Source organism: Nasonia vitripennis, assembly GCF_009193385.2.
Source record: "Nasonia vitripennis strain AsymCx chromosome 4 unlocalized genomic scaffold, Nvit_psr_1.1 chr4_random0003, whole genome shotgun sequence".
In the NCBI taxonomy this organism is placed as follows: Eukaryota; Metazoa; Arthropoda; class Insecta; order Hymenoptera; family Pteromalidae; genus Nasonia; species Nasonia vitripennis.
In genome coordinates, this window is record NW_022279638.1 from 3,880,402 (window position 1) to 3,904,443 (window position 24,042).

Consider the following 24,042-nt stretch of genomic DNA (forward strand, 5'->3'; position numbering starts at 1 on the left):
GTGGTCAATTTGACTTTATGCATAGTTTGCTAGCTGAATCGAATTCTATTGCAAAAAATAGTCAGTTCGAAAATTTTGTGTTAGATTCAGGTGCAACCGAGCACCTGACTAACTCTAGTCTTATTTTTAAATAGTTAGGCAACAAAGTCAAATGTTTTGTTAGATGCTAAAACAAAAATAGAGAAGCCGGTTTAGAGACATAAGTTGAAAACAAGATTAAAATAAAATTACCTAATGGAAATATCTTAGAATTTGTTGCTAGAGAGTTGCGTGGTAGAGGAGGGGGATGAGTAAAAATAAACTTGGTAGCACTTCACTGCAATATACTTAAATTTATTTATAACTTAATTCAATGTTGGCACTGTAGAATGTGTATTGTCGTATGTAGGTTTGTGCGATGTTATTGCTTTCGCGTCTCAGAGCCAAGTGAGCCAAAATCGCGGTTGACCTGTGACCAACAGCTTGTTTGTGTGTAAGTATATAAGTGTGTCAGTGTAGTGTGTATACATGAACGTGAAAAGGTCTTCTTAGTTGGGTTTTGGAACATCCCGCCCGCCTTCGCCAGTTACTGGGGAATCATCATCTTCAAGTGGCAAAACGCTGATCTTCGAAATTGGCCGGTTGTAGCATGAGGTTGCTGTTTTAACGTCCACGACTCGAACCAAACCATCGGGTCCGGGATAGACTTTAACAATACGGCCCAATGGCCACTTGCAAGGTGGATATTGCTCATTGCGCAGCAAACAGAGTTCACCCACTCTGATTTGGGTCTTCTCAGTGCGCCATTTTGACCGCTGCTGTAGAGTGTGAAGGTATTCTTCTGACCACCGACTCCAAAAGTGCTCATGCATGTTGCGAAGCATCTGCCAGCGGCTCAGTCGCGAAGCGGAGAGGTCGAGCGTGGACGGTTCAGGGATGGTTACAAGAGGTTCACCGATCAAAAAGTGTCCCGGAGTTAAGGCGGCTAAGTCTTCCGGGTCGTCGGTTATTGCTTGCAATGGTCGTGAGTTCAAGGTTGCCTCGATAAGAGCGAGCAAAGTCGTCATCTCTTCGAAGGTTAAGGGCGTTTCTCCAATGACCCGTTTCAAATGAAACTTGGTGGATTTTACGGCTGCCTCCCAGATTCCACCAAAATGGAGAGCTCCGGGTGGATTGAAGCGCCACTCAGTCCCGTCATTGGCCAAGAGGTTAGCAATTTCTCTCCAGTGCGTGCTTGCTCGTTGAAACAAAATCTTGAGTTCCTTGCTGGCTCCGACAAAATGGAGACCACAATCACTTGTGAGCGAAGCACATATTCCTCGTCTGGCGGAGAAACGCTTGTAGGCTGCGAGAAATTCGTTTGATGAATAGCCTGAGACAGCCTCAAGGTGAACAGCTCGGGTTGACAGGCATACAAATACACATATGTAGCCTTTAAATGACTTAGTTCCTCGTCCCTTGGATAGTCGGAGATTTATTGGTCCCGCGAAATCAACACCAGAGTGAAGGAATGGGCGGTAACGTTGTACACGCTTACGGGGCAAGTTACCCATGAGTTGCGTAGAGGGTTGTGCTCGTTGACGCCAGCATCGCAGGCATCGGGAGATGTATGACTTGACCTGCTGACGTCCTCGTAGAATCCAGACGCGTTGCCGCAGGTAATTGAGTGTAAGCTGTGTGCCTCCGTGTAGTGTCCTTTCATGAGCATCTGCAATTAAAAGGTGAGTGAGATGCGAGCGTTGGGGTAATATTAGTGGATATTTTTCGTCCGGGTGAAGCAGCGAGTGCCGCAGCCGTCCTCCAACTCGAATAAATCCTTGTTCGTCAAGTATGGGATTGAGGCGGATCATTGCGCTTTTGCGTGGCCAAGAATTGTGATTGGAGAAGTGTTGAAGTTCCTCCCTAAAGTGGAGGCACTGCACCCAGAAAATAACTGCCTGAAGCGTGCGTTGAAGCAGAGCAGGGGTCGGTAGACCTGGTCGCGCGTCTTCTTGATCTCTTCTGTGCTCGAGTGATAGTCGAGATCGTGCTCGCTGTAGGGCGCAAAGCCAGCGACCGACGGCTCGTAAGAGCGTGGACAATCTGCTGAATCTTGTTATATACAATGGGTCTAACGAACCATTAGATGGTGGTGCACATGTTGCGTGGCACACGACGTTTCTTCGCTCGGGCAACTCATCTTGCAGGTCTTCTTCTTCACGGTCACCTGCACTACTCGAGTCAACTAAATCAGCACCTGAGACGCCTCGTGATGGCAAGTCGGCCGGGTTGTCAGTACCGGCGACGTGATGCCATGAAACTTGCGGGAGGGTGATCTGAATTTCTGACACCCTGTTGGCCACGTAAGTTTTCCACGCCGTAGGATGTTCCCGAATCCAAGCTAGAGCTATGTTTGAGTCCGACCAGCAGTGACAGCTTGCTTGGTTGAGAGATAAAGTTTGACGGACTCGGAAAATTAGCTGCGCGAGCAGTACCGCTCCACACAGCTCTAACCGTGGTAGTGATATCTGTTGGAGGGGTGCGACCTTTGATTTTGACGTCAAGAGAATTGAGGTCGTATTCCCTGTCTTGTCAACTGTTCGCAGGTACACACATGCAGCGCATGCACGCTCCGAAGCGTCGAAGAACCCATGCAGTTCGGCGAATTTTGTGTCATTGGATAATCCGAGCCAGCGGGGAACCGAGAACTGTTGAAGTTCGTATAGACCTTCTATGAGAGTGTCCCAGCGTCGCTTCAAGGATGCAGGTAAGTGTTGATCCCAGTCGAGGCCAGCGTGTCACAGAGACTGCATGAAGATTTTGAATGACACAGAGACTGGCGTGATCCATCCCAATGGATCATACAGTTGCGCAATGATAGATAGAGCCGCTCTTTTCGTGATATTCGTTTTGGGTGCCGTAAGGTTGAATTGAAAGCAGAAGGCGTCCGGATACGGCTTCCAGGCAACGCCAAGCATAGAAATTGCCTCCGCCTGGTGCCAAGAAAGATGCTGAGTCTTTGCGAGTTGATCCTCGGGCACATTGGACAAAATCTCCGCGTGGTTCGCAATCCATTTGCTGAGAGGGAAGCCGCCCGCCTTGAGTAAATCAACTAACTCTGATTTAAGTTCAAGCGCTTCTTCGAGGGTGTTTGCACCAGCCAAGATGTCATCCACATAAATGTGCTTCTGTAGAATGGCTGCCGCTCGGGGAAATTTGGCACCCTCATCGATAGCGAGCTGGAGCAGCGTACGGATGGCTTGATATGGAGATGGAGCGAGGCCATACGTGACTGTACAGAGATGGTAGATCATAACTTCCTCATGACCCCATAGGATCTGTTGAAAGGCCTGGTCGCGCTCGTCAATGAGGATTTGGCGAAACATTTTTTCAATGTCGCCCGAGAAGCAGTATCGAAAGCTTCTCCAACGCAACAGAACGTCGAAAATGTCAAGTTGCAACTTTGGGCCAGGATGCAAACAGTCATTGATTGGCAGTCCTTTTGGCAGTTTTACTAAGCCATTCAAAACGACGCGAAGTTTGCTCGTATCTCCGTGCGTCTTGAATACACCATGATGAGGTAGTATAAAGGAAGGTTCTTCGTTAGAGCTTGAAGCAAGTGTCGACTTTTCTTTCATGTGGCCGCGAGAGATGTATCCTTCCATGAATTCATTGTATTTTTCATTGACAGAGGGGCATCTCTTAAGCCGCTGTTCCAATCGATGAAGTGCAGCGAGCGCAGCTGGCCTGGAGTTTCCTAAGTAGATACGATTGGGCCTGAAGGGCAGTCGGAGGACGTACCGTCCATCAGTGTTCCTTTTATGCGTTTTAGCGAAATGTTCTTCACACTCACGCTCGTCCTGCGTTAGAGGGGTGGGCTTGACTGATTCAGCCTGCTCTTGTTCCCAGAAACGAGTGATAAGTCTGGAGAAGTCCTCATCAATAGTGCAAGTTAAGCTGGACAGCGCTCTTGAGTCAACAATCGATATAGTAGGTAGTGAAGCAGTAAGGATCCATCCCAATCCAGTCGCTTGGGCAACAAGTGCTCGCTGGGGGTCTTTGCATAGACCTTCCTGTATGATGAGTGCGTACACATCCGCACCGATAATTATATCTATGGGATCGGCTGAGTTGATCTCAGGATCAGCAAGAGCGAGTCCGTCTAGAAAGTTTCCTACATCATGCGTCAGCTTTGGAGGTGGTACATATGCAGTAAGATGAGGAAAGATGAGTGCCTTCACTTCCCAGCGGGCCTTGCCTGAGAAGCGAGAAGAAATGTTAATCGCGGTCCTTGATTTCACTGTGTAACTGGGTACGGCTCCTACGCCGGTAACGGGCACGCAGGCAGACTGCCGAAGTGCGTGTATGCGTTGAGCAAGAGACTCGGAGATAAACGTAGCTTCAGAGCAGGGATCCACAAGTGCTCGAGCATGTGTGGTACGATTCCGTTCCGAGGTCACGGAAACTCTTGCTGTAGCGAGCAAGATGGATCGGGGCTGCGGTGATGTATCTGCGACATGCACTGTTACGTTAGATCCTTGTTGCTGCGAGCCTGGATTCCTTGAGGGCCCATTCGGCGGTAAGCTCTGTGCCGGAGACGTAGTCTGGCTTGACTGGTGCGAAGGCCAGTGGAGCAAGGAGTGGTGGCGCTGTTGACAGGTGAAACATGTTCCTGTTGATTTGCAGTCAGAGAGACGGTGCCGTGTCCCTAGGCAGTTTAGGCAGAGCTGCTTTTCTGAAACGAAGGCATGGCGATTATCGACGGAACAGGCTCGGAATTGGTTGCATGCGGTAATAGAATGGTCTCCTTGACAATAGGAGCACCGACGAGGACGCTGTGCAATAGTGTGCACCGATAGTCCAGATGCGTTAGATTTCTTTGTCGATACAGTAGAGACTTTCTTTTGTGAAGTTTGGCCGGCGGTCGATAACGCAGGTTGCTGCGGCAGCGACATTTCGAGTGCTTGAATGCGAGATTTCAAGAAGGTGTCCACTTCCTTCCAAGTGGTCGGAGTTTTGGTATCACCAAGGGCAAGCTCCCAGTCCCGCCGAATGATCGTGTCGAAGCGTCGAACGGTCAAATTGACGAGGAAATCGTCCATGTGCTCGACGGGCCGTCCAAGAGTTTGTAGCATCTCAATGGCCTCTGCTGTTGCATCTCGGAGCGTCTTCAGCGCCTTGTATGACTCACGTGAAACTGCGGCAATTTCTAAAAGCGAATTGATACATAGGTTAATGCGGGCTCTCTTATTTTCGTAGTGGTCTTTAAGTCGAGACCAAGCACGATTATAATTATCGTCTGTTACGGAAACGTTTTTTAGAAGGTCAGCTGCTTCTCCCGATAGGCAACTTTTTAAATAGTATAGCCGTTCAACATCTTGAAGGTCGGTATCACGCTTCATGAACGCAGTAAACATGTCCTTGAAAGAAGACCAGTCTGAGTACTTGCCTGAGAATTGCGGGAGGCTGATCGGGGGCAACTACGGATGGCATGCTTTCGCTCGGGGTGTGCGTCGGTCTCCGTTCCTGGTGCTGCTCGCTCTTCTAGTGCGGCTAGAGCATCCAAGAACTTTGCCCTCTGATCAATGTAGATTTCTTCAAAATTATCGAAGAATTCCTCCTTGAAGTACGTCTTGCTTTCGTCTGCAGCAGTCTTGATCGCTAAAATCTGTTCATGTCTTTCTTGAAGGGTATTCCATTTAGCGTCCAGCATGCTCATTCTTGATTGAATTGCCCCTTTGGAAGATTGCTGACTTTTCTTAGTGAGATTAAGATAAGCGCGAGTCATAAGATCTGCTTCCTTTGCTTGTCTTGCGATCAGTTCATCCATCGTTGCAGGTTTGTTTTTTTTTTTTTTTTTGAAGGTGTCGACGGTTGCTCAGTTAGGTGCGACGAAAATAGACGCGTATTGTCGGCTAACAGGGTTGCCAAACGTTAACAGAGATTCCGTACAGCGGGAATGTAGGTGCTGCTCCGAAGTAGGAGAGCGAGCGAGAGAGAGAGAGAGAGAGAGAGAGAGAGAGAGAGAGAGAGAGAGAGAGAGAGAGCAACAGCGTTGCGAGAGATTCGAGACGCGACCAGCTATATGTTCAGGCTTGAAAATATTGTTTCCATGCTGGGTGCGATCCGCGGTCGAGTTTTGTTATAGCAGAGTTGCGGGTTAGCAACGGTTGTAATGAAGCCTCGATCGACGGGATGTAAACAAACTCGAACGGCTTAACCTTCACACAATAGTTCGACGAGTCTAGGTGAATCCTTCTATGGCTCGAGGAATCAAAGTTCTTGGCTTATAGTCTGCACCTATGGTAGCGTAATTTAATTGCGTACGTTGAAATTGATGACTTTACCACATGAAGATTCTGCACGTTGAGCTGCACGAATTTTAATTACTATGATTTGTAGTTGAGTGCTCCTCCAGTTTCGTTCACTCAAGATTTGCCGTGACGCAGGTGGATGCTATTATCCGGCTCGAAGGACCAGAAATGTTGCGAGAGAGTTGCGTGGTAGAGGAGGGGGATGAGTAAAAATAAACTTGGTAGCACTTCACTGCAATATACTTGAATTTATTTATAACTTAATTGGCTTAGTTGGCTCACTTAGTTGGCACTGTAGAATGTGTATTGTGAGAGAATATGTGTGGCACAATGTGAGAGAATGTGTATTGGCAATGTAGAATGTGTATTGTCGTATGTAGGTTTGTGCGATGTTATTGCTTTCGCGTCTCAGAGCCAAGTGAGCCAAAATCGCGGTTGACCTGTGATCAACAGCTTGTTTGTGTGTAAGTATATAAGTGTGTCAGTGTAGTGTGTATACATGAACGTGAAAAGGTCTTCTTAGTTGGGTTTTGGAACAGAATTATATAAGGTTATCTATGCTATATTAAAACTGTCTTTCGTTCGAGCAACGATCGCAATCGTTACTATTAATTGTATTATTAAGCGTGTTTATAGAGAAAGTGATTCTTCCTCTATGTTGACTCTATCCCTCGGTGGTTATCAACAATGCTATGGTAGCTTCTATCAGTCTACCCGAGGCAGGTAGATCTTTAAAGGGAAGGAGTGAAAAACTCAGAGCCTTTTTCTTCTTAATCCCTTCGACGTTTTAGCGATCAATTTCATCCACTTCAGGAAAAAAATGACGAAGCTGTCGTCAATACATAATTCAGAGGAATCGAAAAGCCGCTTCCCCGCCTGACCAATCTTTGTTAATTTTATTATCATTTATTAAAAACACCCTTACAAGGAAATATTATCAGCTGGATCAGTGCAAGAATATCATTCCAGCTGATAATATGGACTTTTGGACGTGCGATTTCTTTCGATTAGCATTGACAAAAGTTGCGTCATCCTTGATCGAGTAATACTTATGTAACTTCAAAGTTCAATTTCACATTTAAGATATATTTATTTCTCGTTTGCCAATATTAGATGAGATTAGATTGTGTTTTTATTGAAGATGAAGATTAGATTGTGTTTTTATTACTGTACATTATCTTGTACAAATACATTTTAAAAGAATAAGAAAGAAAGAATATTCATGTTATAAAATTGTGACATTGTGTGGTAAAGATAAATGAGAAAACTCGGTTGATACAAAATGAATTGTGGTATGAGGCAAGTGATTATACAAAAGTAATGAGGAATGATTATGTGTTTTCAAAGTTAAAGAAGTATTACCTGGTTTTTTGTTTAAAGAGTGTAATAGAAGTAGTGTTGCGTATGTTTGAGGGTAATGTGTTCCAGAGATATGCAGCGCTTATATGCAATGAGTTCCTTAGCGCCTCCGTAGTGGAGGTAGGGATGTCTAGGGGTGTCACCTCGCCCCTGGCAGAAAGGGGTGCAACGTGGAAATCAAAGTAGGCAATAATGTAAAATGACTTTGCTGTGTTAATGCTAGGCTTCCTAGGCTATTATCCTATCGGCATTAGCACGCATCTTCGCGGAACAAGAATCGAGCTCCTCAAGGTGGCATTAATGTAAATTTGCAAGTCATCCACATAGATCAGATAAGATACACCGGAATCTAAGCTGAAACTGATGTCGTTTACGTATAATGCAAACAGTAGAGGTCCCAGGACGGATCCTTGCAGCACTCAGCTGACTAGTGGTTATTAAAAAAAAAAGTTACAATTTTCAAAAATATTATTTTAATGCACACTTGCTGTCCCGTCGTCTTATAGTTTATCGATGAAACATTCTAATTGTTATTATTAAGGTGTTAAATCATATTCAAATTACAACATTTTTTTATTATAATCTAAAAGGAGCTTTGCTTTATTGTAAAAATCTTTAAATATATCCGTGAAAGTTTATAGCAAAGAAAAAATCTCAACCCAAATTTAATAATTTGTAAAAATAATAAGTTTTTTTTGGAATCATATTGGCTTTACGACTCTTTTTTTACCACAAACTTTTGCGTATGGATGAATTTTTTTATTGAATTTCACTGTTCTTATTAAAAAGGCGATAAATGTACATATTTGTGTGGGGACTGCTCGTTTAGTAATCAATAAGTTGTTTTAAGTCAGTACACATTGTAGACTATAAGACGACGGGTCGGCAAATGTGCATTAAAATAATATTTTTGAAAATTGTAACCTTATTTTCGATAACCACTAGTCAGCTGATCTTATCTCACCTGCTGAAGTTTAATGCTTGATGCTTGACATATATCTAATTGATTTTACTACATTCATTAGCGTATATTTATGTCCTGATAGAAATGCTTACCAATAGTAAACTGTTGGTCAACGTGACGGTTTTAGCACGTTCGTTGGCCAACCATAATGAACTGTTGAGTTATTTTCTGCCAGGGTGGAGACCACTTATAGTTGCTAACATTTTACCTTATAAAAGATGTTTTTCATACTAGATTAATTATATTTTTATATGATATATACAAAAATTACTTTACGTTTTGTATCTTGATATGTGTAATGATTTTTATCAGATTGAAGTACCTTAACTTTTCGCTAAGTCATGCCAGTTGCTTATAAATATAATGTGGCTCGATGGATTTTGTCTGTTTTTTGTTTTAAATTACTTCCATAAGTCCTCTTCATCATCATTAAAGAAAGACTTTATTGCTGACCCATCTTTATTTCCTAATTGAACAAAAAATATCTACAATTGAGAGCATTTTTAAATAATGCGATAGCTTATGTTTTAATACCATCCGCTGTGTATCTTTTTGATTAATTTAATATAATAAGCTCCCTTTTTTCATTCTTTATGGGTATCGTCTGGATGCGCGTCTCAACCATGTCCCAAATATAAACTCCTTGTATCCAGGCATCTTGTAAAAATTTGTATTCAAGATGACCCGATGTTGTCAAGTAAGTTTCGGTTTCCGTATTACCTATCTTCGGCGATACTAAATTATTCTTTAAGCCATTTTCTATTTCATGTAGAACATCATTTTTTAACTGATACCTTAGCAAACTGCATTTTATGATTCTTCGATAGACTAGAAGATATCGATGAATTTTCTGTAATTAATAATACATAACATGACGATAACACTCCTCATTACAGGTGGCGTACAAAAAAAAAAAAAACATTTATGACATCAAACTTTGTATTTTCTTACCTTCATTAATTTTAAATTTGTCTTTATTGTCAACTTCTGGGATCATAAGAAACATTTTCCCATCTTTTATGTATGTGATGTTAGAGGCTGATGCATAAATTCGTCGTATCACACGATCGGGAAATAATAAACTACAACATATTAAAATTCCACAATCCTATTTAATATTCCTAGGATCTGACGAAATTACGCATAATTGACTAAATTGATGTTGACAAGCACCATCTTCCACGTATTGCTAATTATAATATACGGTATCACTTTTAAAAATACTTTAATTTCAACGTACGCCTTAAGTACTTTAACTATCTTGAAACAGAAACGTAATAAGAAACGTAAAAAATGTAATCATATAACATGATAATACATAAACATAATTTAAGAATAGGCCTTAGACTCCTAAGATTATCATTAATTTCTAAACATTATTTTTTATTAAATGATTTTACGTTTTTTTACAGGTGATTGCTAGTTCTCCTAATAGAGATCAATTAAAGGCTCATTTAAAACCACCTCCAAGTTTAATAACAAAAAGTGAGAAAATTTTTGCATTTAATAAAATGGGTAATCGAACTGTAAGTAGCAATAGAGTTCAAAAACATTTTCTTACAAATCAAGATGTACCTTTGAGTCAAAATAAAACTGAGAATGATACGATGAGAAATCTAAAGAGTATGGCGGGTCAAAATTTTTCAGAAGAGGTAAAATACATTTTTATATTCTAGTAGCTTAATATTTTCTAGTATATTTTATGTGATTATAATTATACAAAATTCTATATAGTGCAACAAGGACGAGGTTGAGCTATTTTTATCGAGGATGAGATGAATTACCCAAGTTATAAGTCGCGCTCCCTGACTTGCTAAACACCGTATTATCTTGCCAAATACATTTTAAGAGATCATCTTTTTCTCTTGTTGTTTTGCAACGCACTCTAACCTTCAGCCACACCAGGATTTTCACCCAATCTAAATACTACGATCCTGTCCTCCTCTCGAGGTTGGAGAGTAGTATGTAGAAAGTTATTGTAAAGCGTTCATTTAACTGCTATGTTATAATGCCTAAAGCTTGCCTTGATTTTCTTCGTATTTTCCCTTACGCTGTTAAGGCGTTTTAAGAGTATTAAAATTTTTCTTAAGTTACTTTAAACAGAGATGGGCTAATGTTCCGCTGATAGTGCTACTAAATTTACACTCTCTAGGTACTTCTTGACCTTTTGCAGCAACTCTTGTTTGGTTCGCTCTGCAGTCTGAACTCTATTTCAAGTTTAAAGCTTCATTTTTTTTTCTTATTCATTCAGTTGGATTCCCAGTGTCAGTTTTCTGTTCGGTCTGCGATTCAATAATAAAAGTTAACTTCATGCCTGACTGCTTGGATCACCTAGTATATAGGGACAGCTAACGTGGCCTAAACACGTGGCTAACGGTAGTGTCATATTGCGTACATCATACCAGGGTATGGCACCACCGTTCTAGACTGCCTCCAATTTCTTTAATTTTTCACTCAAAGTAAAGTTGCTCTGTTAAGTCACGACTGACCTAATATATTATTGTTGTACTTTGAATTGATTCTTTGATTCTTCTCTACCAGCTCTGCTGCTAAGGTCGGTAAGAACAATCGTCCAGGCGGATGCAGAATGTTTATTAAATGCTAACTCCTTAATTGTAATTTCACTTATAATTTATTGTATGCTATTAGATCGATTTCGCGGCTTAAATACTGGTAGCTCTGTCGACTGCCCAGATCAGTATCAGAGTCCAGTTTGAGTAACAAAATGTCGACTGACTCGTACCTTGCTTTCGGGTGTATTTGTAACCTCGCTGATCTACTTAACGTACGTACTCAGCAATTTCATGTTTGCTGACTTATTGCAATATTGCAGTACGACTCAGGACGTGACAGCACAACTCTCTAGAGTATCTGATGGATATCAATCTTAAGTAAGACTGCGATTAGTGCAATTAATTATTTGCTCAGATCATTTTTAATCAGTTAAGTAGTGTAGATGCGGGATCGGGTATTTGAACTTCGCGCCGCTGCGCGCTCACTCTTGTTAGGACCGCCAAACGACTCGTACGTGTGGCTTCCTTGCGCTTTTCTACGTTTGCTTTGTAAAGTGAATTTGAGATCTGCTCTTCTAAGAGCAATCACTGTTCACTTCGTCGTGCTTTAGTGTTCTTGCGTTTTGCGAAAATTTCGCGATCGCGTCGTTCGCGTGTGTGTCTGGTGCACGTGGATGTGTGCCTCGAGGCGTTAGGCTAAGTGTGCTTTAAGAAGGTGCCCACGTTGTGGACGTGGTTTCTTCCAGGGCGAGCAAGCTGCGGCAATACCTTGTTGCCCTGGTGCCAAGCGTCTGGCTCCCCGAGACGTCGGGGCGCGCTTGGTACACGGTTGCGGACCATCTTCTCGCTCCCCAGGCCCGGCTTCCAGACCTCAGGGATCAGGACGGAAGCAGCGGCGGACTACGGCGAGGCCAGCTCAGCGTCTTCTTCAGCTGCAGCTTATTTCTTTGCGATATTGCGGTAAGAGAGCTCACTGCGTGCGTCAAAGGTACCTCGCGTCTTTGCGTTTCTGCGTGCGTCTTTTTGGATAAGTTTTTCTTCTCTAGAGTCACTTAGAAATAGTGTGTTTTTAATTAAAGAACCCTTTACTCACTCAATCCATTTCCTTGTCGGAACTCACTCTGAGTTCTTCCACTTACTTTTTAGATTATTATTCATTATTCAAGCAATTTAAGTAACATTAATCAAATTAATCAATAAATAATTAATAAAAATGTTGGCGAGTTTTAAGCGTATTATACATAAACTGTAAATAATGCTAAAACCTTTCACACACACACACACACACACACACACACACACACGTACACACGCAAACATTAGTGTATGTATTATGTGTACGTATTCGGTGTATGTATAAAAGCGTCTGCACAACACCCATTGTGCTAAAGCAAATATCTCTATATGTCCACACAAGTCACGGTTGAAGTTCGGACATTCTCAAAGAGTTATGCGCCAGTCCACATAAGTCCGCAAAAGTCAGCATAAATACCCTTTCATATATAATCGTGTCTGCAATCTGCACAGGACCCATTGTATGAGATTACACACACACACACGCGCGCACGCACATTTGACGTGGAAATGGAGCTTGCAAAAAGCACACCTTTTCGGCTCCTTGTGCTGAATAGGCTGTTTACAGCTGCCGCATTGCCGAAAAGGCACTTCCCCGCTCTTTACGCCGTTCTCACTCATTTTCGTCGATAACTTACTGGCAGTCGGTAGAGCAGAAATTCGTGGTGTGATGTTAAGTTATCGACGGAGTGGTAGAGTCGGTGTTATAACTCTTACGGCTAGATGGAGCGTTAGTGTAAAGAGCGAGAAAGCACCGACCTCAAACAATGTGCAGACGCCTTAGAAGTTCTCCCTCGATGCGGTAGATGTCTCCTCGATGTTGATTAGGAGCGGAGAGAGACGCCGTGCGAGCGGGAAACCAAGCCAAGCCGAGCCGAGTAGATTTTGAGGTTAGAAGCCGTGCAGAAAGTTTGTGCAGAAAAGATGTTGAAAATAAATTGCAACCTTCAGCGAATTATATGTCGTCGTAAAGGTTGCAAAAAAGAGCGTGCAACAATCTACAACAAAAGAGGGCCCGAAGGCAAGAAGCGGCAGAAAAGCAGTGCGAAAGTAGGAGTAGAATGAAAAGCTGTCAAAGCGATCCAGAGAGAGAGAGAGAGAGAGAGAGAGAGAGAGAGAGAGAGAGAGAGAGAGAGAGTATGGTACAGTATCGCATAGTCTGACTCCACGGAGCCGAGTATACAGTATAGTATGCGCTTAGAGTATATACGCGAGGCATGCGCACTATGCTCGCGTTCGCTCGAGCTTGTCTCGTTGCACAAAATCGTCGTCAACTAGTAGATGGCGCGACGAGTATCTTTTTTATGTATTACAACTGTATAAATTCACATATTACCAAAGTTTAAACTTCCCATGAATTTATTAAAGCAATTATACCAAGCTCTTAGGCTTTCTATGAGTTCATAGAGTGCCTTATGCAATTCGAAAACTTTATTGTCTCCTGTTTCATAACCTTTAGGTTCATTGATATATACTTCTGTTTTAACATAGCCATTGAGAAAGGCTGTTTCTACATCCGTTTGTTCTATGTACAAATTATTTTTGCAGCTTTATGACAATACAATTTTCATAGTTTGCATTTTACCTACAGGTGAATAGACATTATCAATGTATTATTTTTGTTGGAAACCTCTAGCAACTAGTCTTGCTTTGTATACATTATTGTTTTTGTTTTAAACCCATTTAACATCAATGACCTTGTTATCTTTTGGTCTTTCAACAATTCGCCAAGTATTATTTTTATTTAGACTATTAATTTCGAAGTCCATCGCAATTTTCCATTGTTTATATTCATTTGAGTTTAACGCCTCCTCAAATGTATTCGGTACATTTGCATCAATGTGATTTACATAAATGAAATGAGTTACTGGATTTCCATATCTGTTTACAGGACTTTTCTTTTTATTGGATTTTCTTTGCACTTTTAAGTTTGAATTATCATTTTCTACTTTCCCCGAAGGTCTGAGTAGAGATGAGAGATTTAGTTCGATTTGGATTTACATCATATTCATTAATTTCGGATTCTTTTTCCAATATCTCATTTTCTACATTTATAGATTTGCTATTTTCCGAATCTCTGTCTTTTTCATCATCAAGTTTTTCTAAGCATATAATTTTAGTATTTTCTTCAACTACTTGTACATCTCAAGTTCATGGATGTTCCACCGAGACCCGAGGAGAAGAGTTCCGCCGTGAAAACGGCGTCGAGCGAACTCCGCGAGGTAGACGCAGAGCCCGTGGCGCCATTTCCCGTGCTCGAGTTGAGTAAGCGACTTCGCGACTTGCTGCGCTCGACGATAGCGCCGCCGGCCTCGTGTCTTGCGCGATCGGACGAGCGCCGAGTTCAGTTCTCGATAAGACGCCAAGCCGTTGACAGCTCATGCTGTCTAACTAAGCGACGAATCGATTTCGACCTTGCGAATTTGCTCGTACGAAAACGTCCGCCAAAGTGTTGTGGTGCTGGTGCTTCCGCTGATCTCTCTCTCTCTCTCTCTCTCTCTCTCTCTCTCTCTCTCTCTCCCTCTCTCTCTCTCTCTGGTGAGTACAGTTGACAGCTCTGCTCATACATAATTTTTTCTGTACTGTTTTTCTGCTGCTCCTTGCCTTCGGGCCCTCTTCTGTTGTAGATAGTTGCACGCTTCACTTTGCAACCTTCACGTCGATATATAAATCGCCGAAGGCTGCAATTTTTCTCTTTTATCATTTCCACTGCAAACTTTCTACAAGGCCCCTAACCTCCAAAACTGCTTGGCTTGGCTTGGCTTGATTTCTCACTTGCACGGCAATCAACATCGTGGCGACATCTGCTGCCTCGCGGGAGAATCTTCACGGCGTCTTCACACTTTTTGAGTGCCGCTCAACCAGGTCTCGGTAACAGCTATTACGTGGAATGGAGAGCAAGTAGATAAGAAAAGCCTGATCATCTCAATGTGACCCGTAAGCGAGTTCGCATTGAAATGACAGACTCGTAGACCTTCGGACAGAGATACCTTAGAACCGGATGAAGACATGGCAGATGAGCTTGATGGTGGATGTGGTGGAATGATGTGTTTGTGTTGTGGCCTCAGTGTTGAAAGATGTTGGCAGCAAGCGGAAACCGGGCTAAAAAAGTCTCCAGCTCAGCGTCGGTGTTGATGACGGTAGCACGCTCGCTGTCGTCGTTGCAGCGCATGTAGAGCCTCCCATCTCTGATGAATGTTCGGCAACCCTGCCTCTTCTTGGCCTCCAGCCTGGCCCTCGAACGCAGCTTGTGGACGTCAGAGGTGAGCAGCTCGTTGATGTTTACGAGCCCTTGATGGTCAGGGCTTAGAGCCTTAGCTTCCTCCAGCAAGGTGGCGTCCAATTCGCTGGTGTGCAGCTTGCGTTTCCGAGCTTTGGCGATGACGATCGAGCGTGCAAGCGCACTTGAGGATTAGGTGACGGCTAATGGTGGCAGTCTGCCGTCACCCCTGGCGGAGCTGTTTGTAGAATCAAGCCTCCCGATGGTCCTGTCGGATGCTACGTCTCTTCTAAGGACCGTGGAGTCAAGCGCATTTATAACTGAGAAAGCGAGGAGATGCAGCGAGGTTTCACGGGTGTAGTGCAGGCCCGTGACAACAACCACACTGTTAGAGGTCTACTCCTGTCGCCTCCTGACCTCTGCCAGTTCACTACGCAGGCTGCAAATCTTCGCAGCACTGGGCACAGTGCTGCTGCTGTCCTGCTGCATTGTCGGGCTCCTCGATGAGAGATCTTGAATTTGTGCCTGCAGCTCGGTGATGGTGGACTCAGCATTTTGTATGCGGGTCTTGAGTGCAGGCAGCTCATCGAGGGCCTTGAGTCGCCTCTCACTTGGGCCCAGACGCTGCTCAATTTTGGAGATCCTCTCCGACACGATGTTCTGTCTTGAGGGCCTCCGTTTGAGCATTGCGAATGTCGTCAAGGGCACTGCGAGTGTCCCTCAAGGCAGCCTCAACGGACGGCGTAGATGTTGTCACACCGGCCGAGCGGGCTGGTTAGGGATTTCTCGACGTGTTCGTTGATGGTGGTGCTGACCTTATCTTCTTGTTTCCCGGCGGCTGCTGATTGGGTGTGCTCTTGCCTGCTGATGTTGTTGCAGTTACTCCCGTTGTTGATGTTGTAGCAGAGGTGGACTTAGTCCTCACTTTGGCACCCGTGGCGTTGTTTTTGTTTGCACATGGGAGACAGGCGATGGTCTACCTGTCATTCACCACGATGGTCTTCACATTGGTTGTGTTCTGGCACCTGACGTGGTAGTACAGACCACAAAACTCACACCTTTTGGGGTCTTGTGCTGTATAGGTTGTGTACAGCTGCTGCATGACTGAAAAGGCACTTCCACACTCTTCTCGCCGTTTGAACACATTTTTCGTCGATAACTTACTAGCAGTCGATAAAGTAGATATTCGTAGGAAGATGATAAGTTATCGACGGAGTGAGAGCGTAGATGTTGTAACTCTTACGGCTAGATGGAGCGTTAGTCGAGAGAGTGTGAAAATACCGACCTCGAAAAAGTAGATAGAATAGCCATAATAATATAATTAATAAAAATTGGCAAGGAACAAAGTCCGGTGGATAAATAATAGCCCAAATTAAAAAAATCAACAGCCTTAAAATATCATACATTGAAAAACCTTATTTCGTGAATTGTGCGGCTGAAAAATTTGTAAGTTTCGCAGCCAACAAAGGCAGCATTCTGCGGGAATTTCGTTCCGACAGAATGCTGTCATGGCAAGAAGCACTCCCAGCAGGCATTCTGCTAGCACTCTGAGAGCGCCAAATGTTAATAAATTTTGAACACGGGTCGACGGCACAATGCCGTCAGGTAGCTCCTTAAAATGTCTTCATAATGCTGCCATGAGTGCCAACACGGCGTGACCGCAAAATGCCGACATTTTGCCTTCGTTCGTGCCGGTGTCATACAGTCGGCACTCATGGACGTCATTCTGACAAAGTTTCGTGCCGTCGCAATGTGAGCACGCGTGCTGACACGCTGTGCCGCCAAAATGTCAACATTATGACTTCCCGAATGGCAGGAAAAAAATTTTTGAAAATTCCAACGAAAGATGTCTTGGGGACATCACAATGACGGCACGAGCGGCCAGCATGCGTGACCCCAAAATGCCCGGCATGCGATGTTATCAGGGTAGACTTTACAAAATCATAAATCTCACTATTTAAATATTCTTCTCCGATATTACATTGCAACCTTTTTACCTTTTTATTAAATTTATTTTCTACTGAATTCACGAATTCTTTCAAATCAGTATGAATGAGTTCTAAGGTTTCGGTAGTTTTCGTTCTATTATTTTTAAACGGTACATTGGCCATTTTTTACATCGTTATTTACAATGTGGTCTGTACAGCCTATATCAAGAATCCTATTTATTTATCCTAAATTTTCGCTACTATTATTTAATGCAGTTACTTAATTCACCTCTGAATTGCAGACCTGAGTCAGCCATGCTTCGGATGTGTAGTCGCCCTGTTGTTGGCCTGAAGACTCGCCTCTGGGTTGACCTTGTCCTCTACCTCGTTGACGGCCTCGGTAGCTTCCTCTGTTGAAGCCTCTGTTGTAGCCTCTGTTGTAGCCTCGTTGATTACCTCGTTGATTTTGGCTGGAGTGAGCACCTCGTCCCCAGTTGCTCTGCTGCTGTGGTCTCGTGCATTGTCTACTGTGGTGACCGGTTTCGCCACATGTGTAGCATTTTCCTTTGGTTTGTAACGCAAAGGTACTGACGTTGGTTTTATTATCAGGCTCTGTTTGAGTCATATTTTTCACCTTCATCTTTGACTTGACGTAGTCTGTTTTTTGATCTTCTGGGATAATATCTATAAAATCTCCGATGTAGCTGTAGCTTGGTGACAAGGCTCTGATTAAATATCTCAACTTTTCATTTTCTTCTAGTTTACCACCAGCTGTTTTGAACTCGTTTGTAACTTTTTGAAATCTTTTGAGTCGGCAGTACATCTGTTTAGCTCGGATTCTTACAGGCAAGAGAAAGACTATGGTACAGTATCGCATAGTCTGACTCGACGGATCGGAGTATACAGTATAGTATGCGCTTAGAGTATATACGCGAGGCATGCGCACTATGCTTGCGTTTGCTCGAGCTTGTCTCGTTGCACGAAATCGTCGTCATCCAGTAGATGGCGCGACGAGTACCTTTTTTATGTATTACGACTGTATAAATTCACATATTACAACAGTTAATACCATTAAAAATTCGTATTACATATTGTCTTTGTACCACAAACAAATTCAGTGTCCGTTTGTACTTAAGGTGGGGTTCTGGTGTTTTCACTTTTTTTTCCCCCTTTAGATCTGTCAGCTAAGATTTTGACCTCATTATGTATATAAAAAAATATAATTTTATGTAAATTTTCAGCCCAATTTATCTAATATTTAGTTGGATAATGCAGATAAAGCAGAATTTTTTATTATAATTTAGCTATATTGCTAAGGTATCCTGCGCAACCCATTTACATCTCATGATTACAGAAAAGGCTATAGCCGGGTTACTATGGTGAAATGGCCCCCTTGGAAAATGTATATATGTTATATACCATTCGATGGGGGATAAAAAAAAACTCCCATAGCCAAATTTTTAGCTCTCTGCCTAGTGCGCATGCGCAGTAACGTCGATAAACGTGTTTTTTTGATTTTATTTTTTCTGAAGTCCCTATAGGATAAAAATTTTTTTAAAAATTCACATTGGTGTATTTTTATGTCATGAATAACTGCAATTTTTTTGGGATTACATAACCTCAAATATCGGATCTAAAAAAATTATTAAAGTTTTCAATCGATATTTTGACCCCCTTGTTTTTGAGGTGCAACTTTTTAAGTAGACTTTTTTTGTGTACTTTTTCCCGTTCTTTACGATGGCACTAACGTTTTTTCCTTAAAAATGGTGGCACAACTCGATTTGAGCCAAAAACTGATTTTTTTGCCATTTTTTCACGTTTTTAGCTGGTTATGTTACAATTTAGTTACTAAAGTGACTCCTTTTGAGTAGTTTTGCATATCTTCCCATGAAAACATAATCAAATGAAATATTTTGTTCGCTCCAAGCCGTATTTTTTATATTATCTTACGTTTTCAATGATGGTCTTATCAGAATTTGAGGTAATAAAGGGTTTCTCTCTATATATAAAAAGAATATCGCCTCTGTCAGTGTCTGCTTTTCTCTTTAACCTAAAAATGCCCTCATTTGAGTGATTTAACGCCGAAAAAGGCCATTTTTGGTACCATGTAACCCAAAACTAACCTAAAAATGTCATAATGCAAGGGTTTTCACGCAAAAAAGCCTGTTTTTAGCTAAACATAGCCTTGAAATCGATCGTTTGAGGGTACTTTTGGCGTCTTGTGGTCTTAAAAAGGCCATATTTGGCTTATCTGCCTCTACTTAATTGATTATTCAAAATCTATTGACAGTAATAATTATCAGGTAAAAAGGAATTGAAGTTAAGTATGTTCAATTCGTACAAAGTATAATTTATTATCTTCATAGGCTATTTAAAATAAATTATGGAACGTATACAAGTAGCTTTTTAAAAATAACGAATGTTCACAATAGAAAAAATGATTCACTCATCATTGTCACTATCTTCATCAATACACACTTCAATTTGATCATTAAGAAACATTTTAGACAGAATTTCAGCTGGTCGTATGATTTTTGATAAATATCTTCCATGTGAAAGATAATAGATTATGGCAGCAATATGCGCACAACATCCTATAGTACGGTTACCGTTAGCACAATCACAACAGTGTCTTAAGATGCTAGAATAACCAATACCATTTGGTTTATACTCAACGAAACATTTGTATTGTTTTCTGTTAATATGCCTGGATTGAACTTCAAGTTTGAGAATATTGTTAGTCTCTTTTGAATATCCAATCTTCAAATTATTATCTGCGTCAAGCATTTCCGCTAAGTAAGATATTGTCTGTTTAAGCTGATATGTTCCTGTAAACAGAATTTTCAAATCTTTTATTGTTAATTCAGGAAAGTCTGGTAAATCATCCGAAGTTATTATTTTAAATGGTAGTTTCCGACGACTCCATCTTTTGTCTGCTACTAAAACTGCTAATGTATTTTCAACATTTTTTCTAGATTGCATAGCACTAAATATTTCATCTTGCATGTCTTCATCAGAATCTAGGCGTTTGCCAAACAAGTTATTTAAGTAGCAAGAAATTTTACAATAAGATCCAGTATTTTTCACCATTTTATTATCAAGTTTGTGATCTAATAACCTATATTTTTTCTTTTGAACTCCGTGCACTGCTTCAACAACCCATCGCAGTTTTGTCGTGAATCTTGTTTCATTTGATTCTTGCGTAGAAAGTTGAGATTTTGAACCTTTGAGTGCAGGCATCAAAACAATATAACCCATATTTTCTAATTTTTGTTTAATGTCCCTGAAACCTCTATCCAGTATAAAAATGTCCCCTTGGCGAAGAAGTTTCTGTAAAATATTCTGCTTCTCTTCCAATATTTCAATCAGTATTGTAGCATCATTTTTATTTGCAAGATATGGACCTAACTGGTCAACAACATAACCATTAGTAGTACATATAGTAAATGGTTTAGTCAGAGGAACTTTTTTTTGGCCTGAATAAGATTTTCTTTGGTACTCGTTATTAGAGCTTTTTTCATGCCTTATATAAGTACCATCAGCAATCAAAATAAGTTGTTTACCTGGATGTAATTTCTTTGCCATATTAGAAGTTTGATTTTCAATCAATTCATTTCTGTCTACATTTTCTAATCCAAAGTGTTTTGGTAGTAAATCTTTTTCGAAAGATAATAATACTGATTGACAAAAACGAGATACTTGTTGTTCGCTTTCAATGTCAAATATTGTAGAGATGAGCGAGTTAGAATTCCCAGAGCGCATTTTGAATAAAAATACGACAATGGCTTGTGTCGCTGTCCTTACACAGGAATTCTTCAGAGAAGTGAGTTGATCTTTAAGATAATTAATATTTTCCCACGTTAATCCCGTAAAAACTTTCAATTTTTTTTCAGGCATGGAAAATTCAGCTACTGTATCTAATAAAGTTTCGTCTGCTTTCATTGATAATTGACTCAAAAATTGTAGTAATTCATCAATATATACCGTACTTGTAGTGGAAAAAATATTAATTTTATTTAGTTCATCTTCATAAAATCTTTTTTTAATTAAATGTGTGCAACAGCATCTATTGCCATGTGGAATAAAAACATTCATTTTACTATAAACTTGAATTCGGGCCTCTAAAGGAACTAATATATTATTAGTCTGTTTTTGGTACCCACAAACAAAGCAATATTTATGTGCCGCAATCGTCCTTTGAATAAGTAATTCCGTGGTTGCTCGTACTTTTTGTTCCTTTATTGTGTATACAGATGATTGTGTACTTTCCTGAGATGATGAAGTGACAGTTAGCTGAGAAAATGATTCAGAAAAATTTGAATCTTGAGACGAAGCAGTTGCTGGAACATTAACCTTTTTAGGTTTAGAGCTTGATATGTATTTGGCTAATCGCTTTCTACATGAATCACAAATTACATCATGGATGTAAATATCTTTATTTGATAATTGTTTAGCATATTCGATTTCAACTTCAGATTCGATTTCCTTTTCTCGACCAATTGATTTTCTAATGTAAATATTATACATGGCACATCTTCGATCATCGCGTTTCCTGATGTTATCTGACTCTTCATTACTATTAGATGCCATATTTATTTAACCATTAGACAAGAAGATCACTTCTGAAATAATAAAATATAAATATTTTACAATACATTTAAAAATGCTGTTAGTTAGTTTTTAAAAATCTAAAAAAATTGTTTGCCTTTTTTTAAATTAAAAACTAGAATGAATAATAAATATTACAAAAATATTATAATCTAAGTTCTTGTATAATCCAGTTTTCTCAGTAGCTTTACATGAAAAGTAAAAAAATAATATTGCCTAGTAAAAGTGAAATAAGTTGTATTTCATTTATAAGTTTTTTAAGCAAATAATTTTTTTTTGTCATAAAAACTGTATTGAAGTGCTTGCACCTAGTGATTTTATAAAATCAACAAACCTATGAAATTATTATATTCAATTTGTTTTTTTGTAAAAATATGTTCTTGTATCTAGACATGAATAATAGTGTATTTTAAAATAAATAAATAATGTTGTTTTTAATGATGTTTCATATACGTATGTGTTTAAAGCATAGGTTAGCTTGTGTTTACTTTATTCATTTTACATTTTTTTAACTTAAAAGTTAATTGACAATTAATAAGTTCGCATCCTATTAGTTCTATTTTTCATTTTTATTATTTCTCATGTATTGTTTTTATGTAAAACCAAATATTTTTTCTCATCTCATAATAATTAACTATAGTAAAAATCACATCATATATAGTCATATGCAGATATTTATGTGCATTTTTTATTAATTTGACAGTATTTTATACATAAACAAATTAATTATTGTTCAAGACTTTCTATATTTTATCAATTTAATCATACTTGTATAATTAATATACCGCATTACATCAAAACATGCAACTCATCAATCGTCAAATCCGTTTCTAGCAAAAGTTTATTGTCATATTTTATTCAAATGTTTTTCCTTCTTAATTTTATTTAGTTAATAGTTTCAACAACTTTATGTTTAACTAATTTCTCATTTTACTTTATGTGATTAGCCTAAATTGGTTAAGTTAAATAGATAAAGACTCGTTCCCCTTACATGCATTGTACGTATATCTATATCTATAGGATTGAAAATTCATTTTTATTAATTACTTTTTTGTTAGCTTATTGATTTAAAATCTGATTGCTATTTTTGTTTTAGGATAAGATCGGATCTTTATGCGAGTACTAAAACAGTTTATAATTTAATGTTGGTTTAAACTTTTGATTTTATGCAAGAATTTAATAACGTACACAACATGTTTTTCTTATTTAGCGTATAAAAAGGTCTAATAATTATCTGTTATTATTATTACATTATTATATTATTATATTATATTATTATATTATTATATCATATTATTATATTATTATATCATATTATTATATTACTATATTATCTGTCATTATTTTTGATACAATTACTCTTAATACTACAGAATTTATAATAAAAATTTTATTTTTCTACCCATTAATAAGTCTTACTCTGCATATACCGGTAAAATACAAGTGTATTTATTATAAATACATGGGAGATTTTTTATTTATCAGTAGGTTGGTTACAGTATTTTTTTCAAAACTCAAAGTGTCGGCATAAAAATAACATTTTAGATATTAATAATAGGTTTTGATTTTAAAGAAGTTATTTAACAAAATATTAATTTATTGTGTAATATGTATTAGAAATACATATAACCCTAATATCAAAGCATATAATCTGTGATGTCAAAACTTTTGAAAAACTTTGTTAAATCTTCATTTTTTTAAAAGATATGTAAAATATATAGTACTCACTTTAAATATACAAGATTGTTAGTTTTGAAGTAAACAGCAGAAAGATTTAAAGTAGCCGCGTCAGCCTTCGGTTCCAACTAACTCCAATGTATTTGAAAATAAATACTTAACTACTTTATTATTTTTTCTAGTATTGCTATCAATTATCAGTCAAAAGCCGAAATAGTAAAAAGAAAAATCGAAACAATTTTTATTTGCTAGATTTTAATTTACTTTAAAAGTTATAAACTTATACTAACAGCGTTTTCACCATTCACTTGTATATTATGGAGAAAGTACAATTGAGTCCGTCGTCCCGTACCGACCTCGGGACATACCGTCTGAAATAAGCTGTTTTTACGGGATTGGCTAATTCTGTACCGTCGATTGGGTTATC

The 24,042-nt window shown here is 39.8% G+C and overlaps 1 protein-coding gene across 3 annotated transcripts in view; it reads left to right on the top strand.

The window, feature by feature from the left end:
• Positions 1-24,042, top strand: part of LOC100116027 (MATH and LRR domain-containing protein PFE0570w) — a 370,048-nt gene that overhangs the window by 273,791 nt on the left and 72,215 nt on the right. For all 3 annotated transcript variants that reach the window (XM_031928145.2, XM_031928147.2, XM_031928146.2), the window contains one exon: positions 10,008-10,247. In XM_031928145.2, coding sequence (XP_031784005.1) covers positions 10,008-10,247 — 240 coding nt within the window. The remainder of the gene's footprint in view (positions 1-10,007; positions 10,248-24,042) is intronic.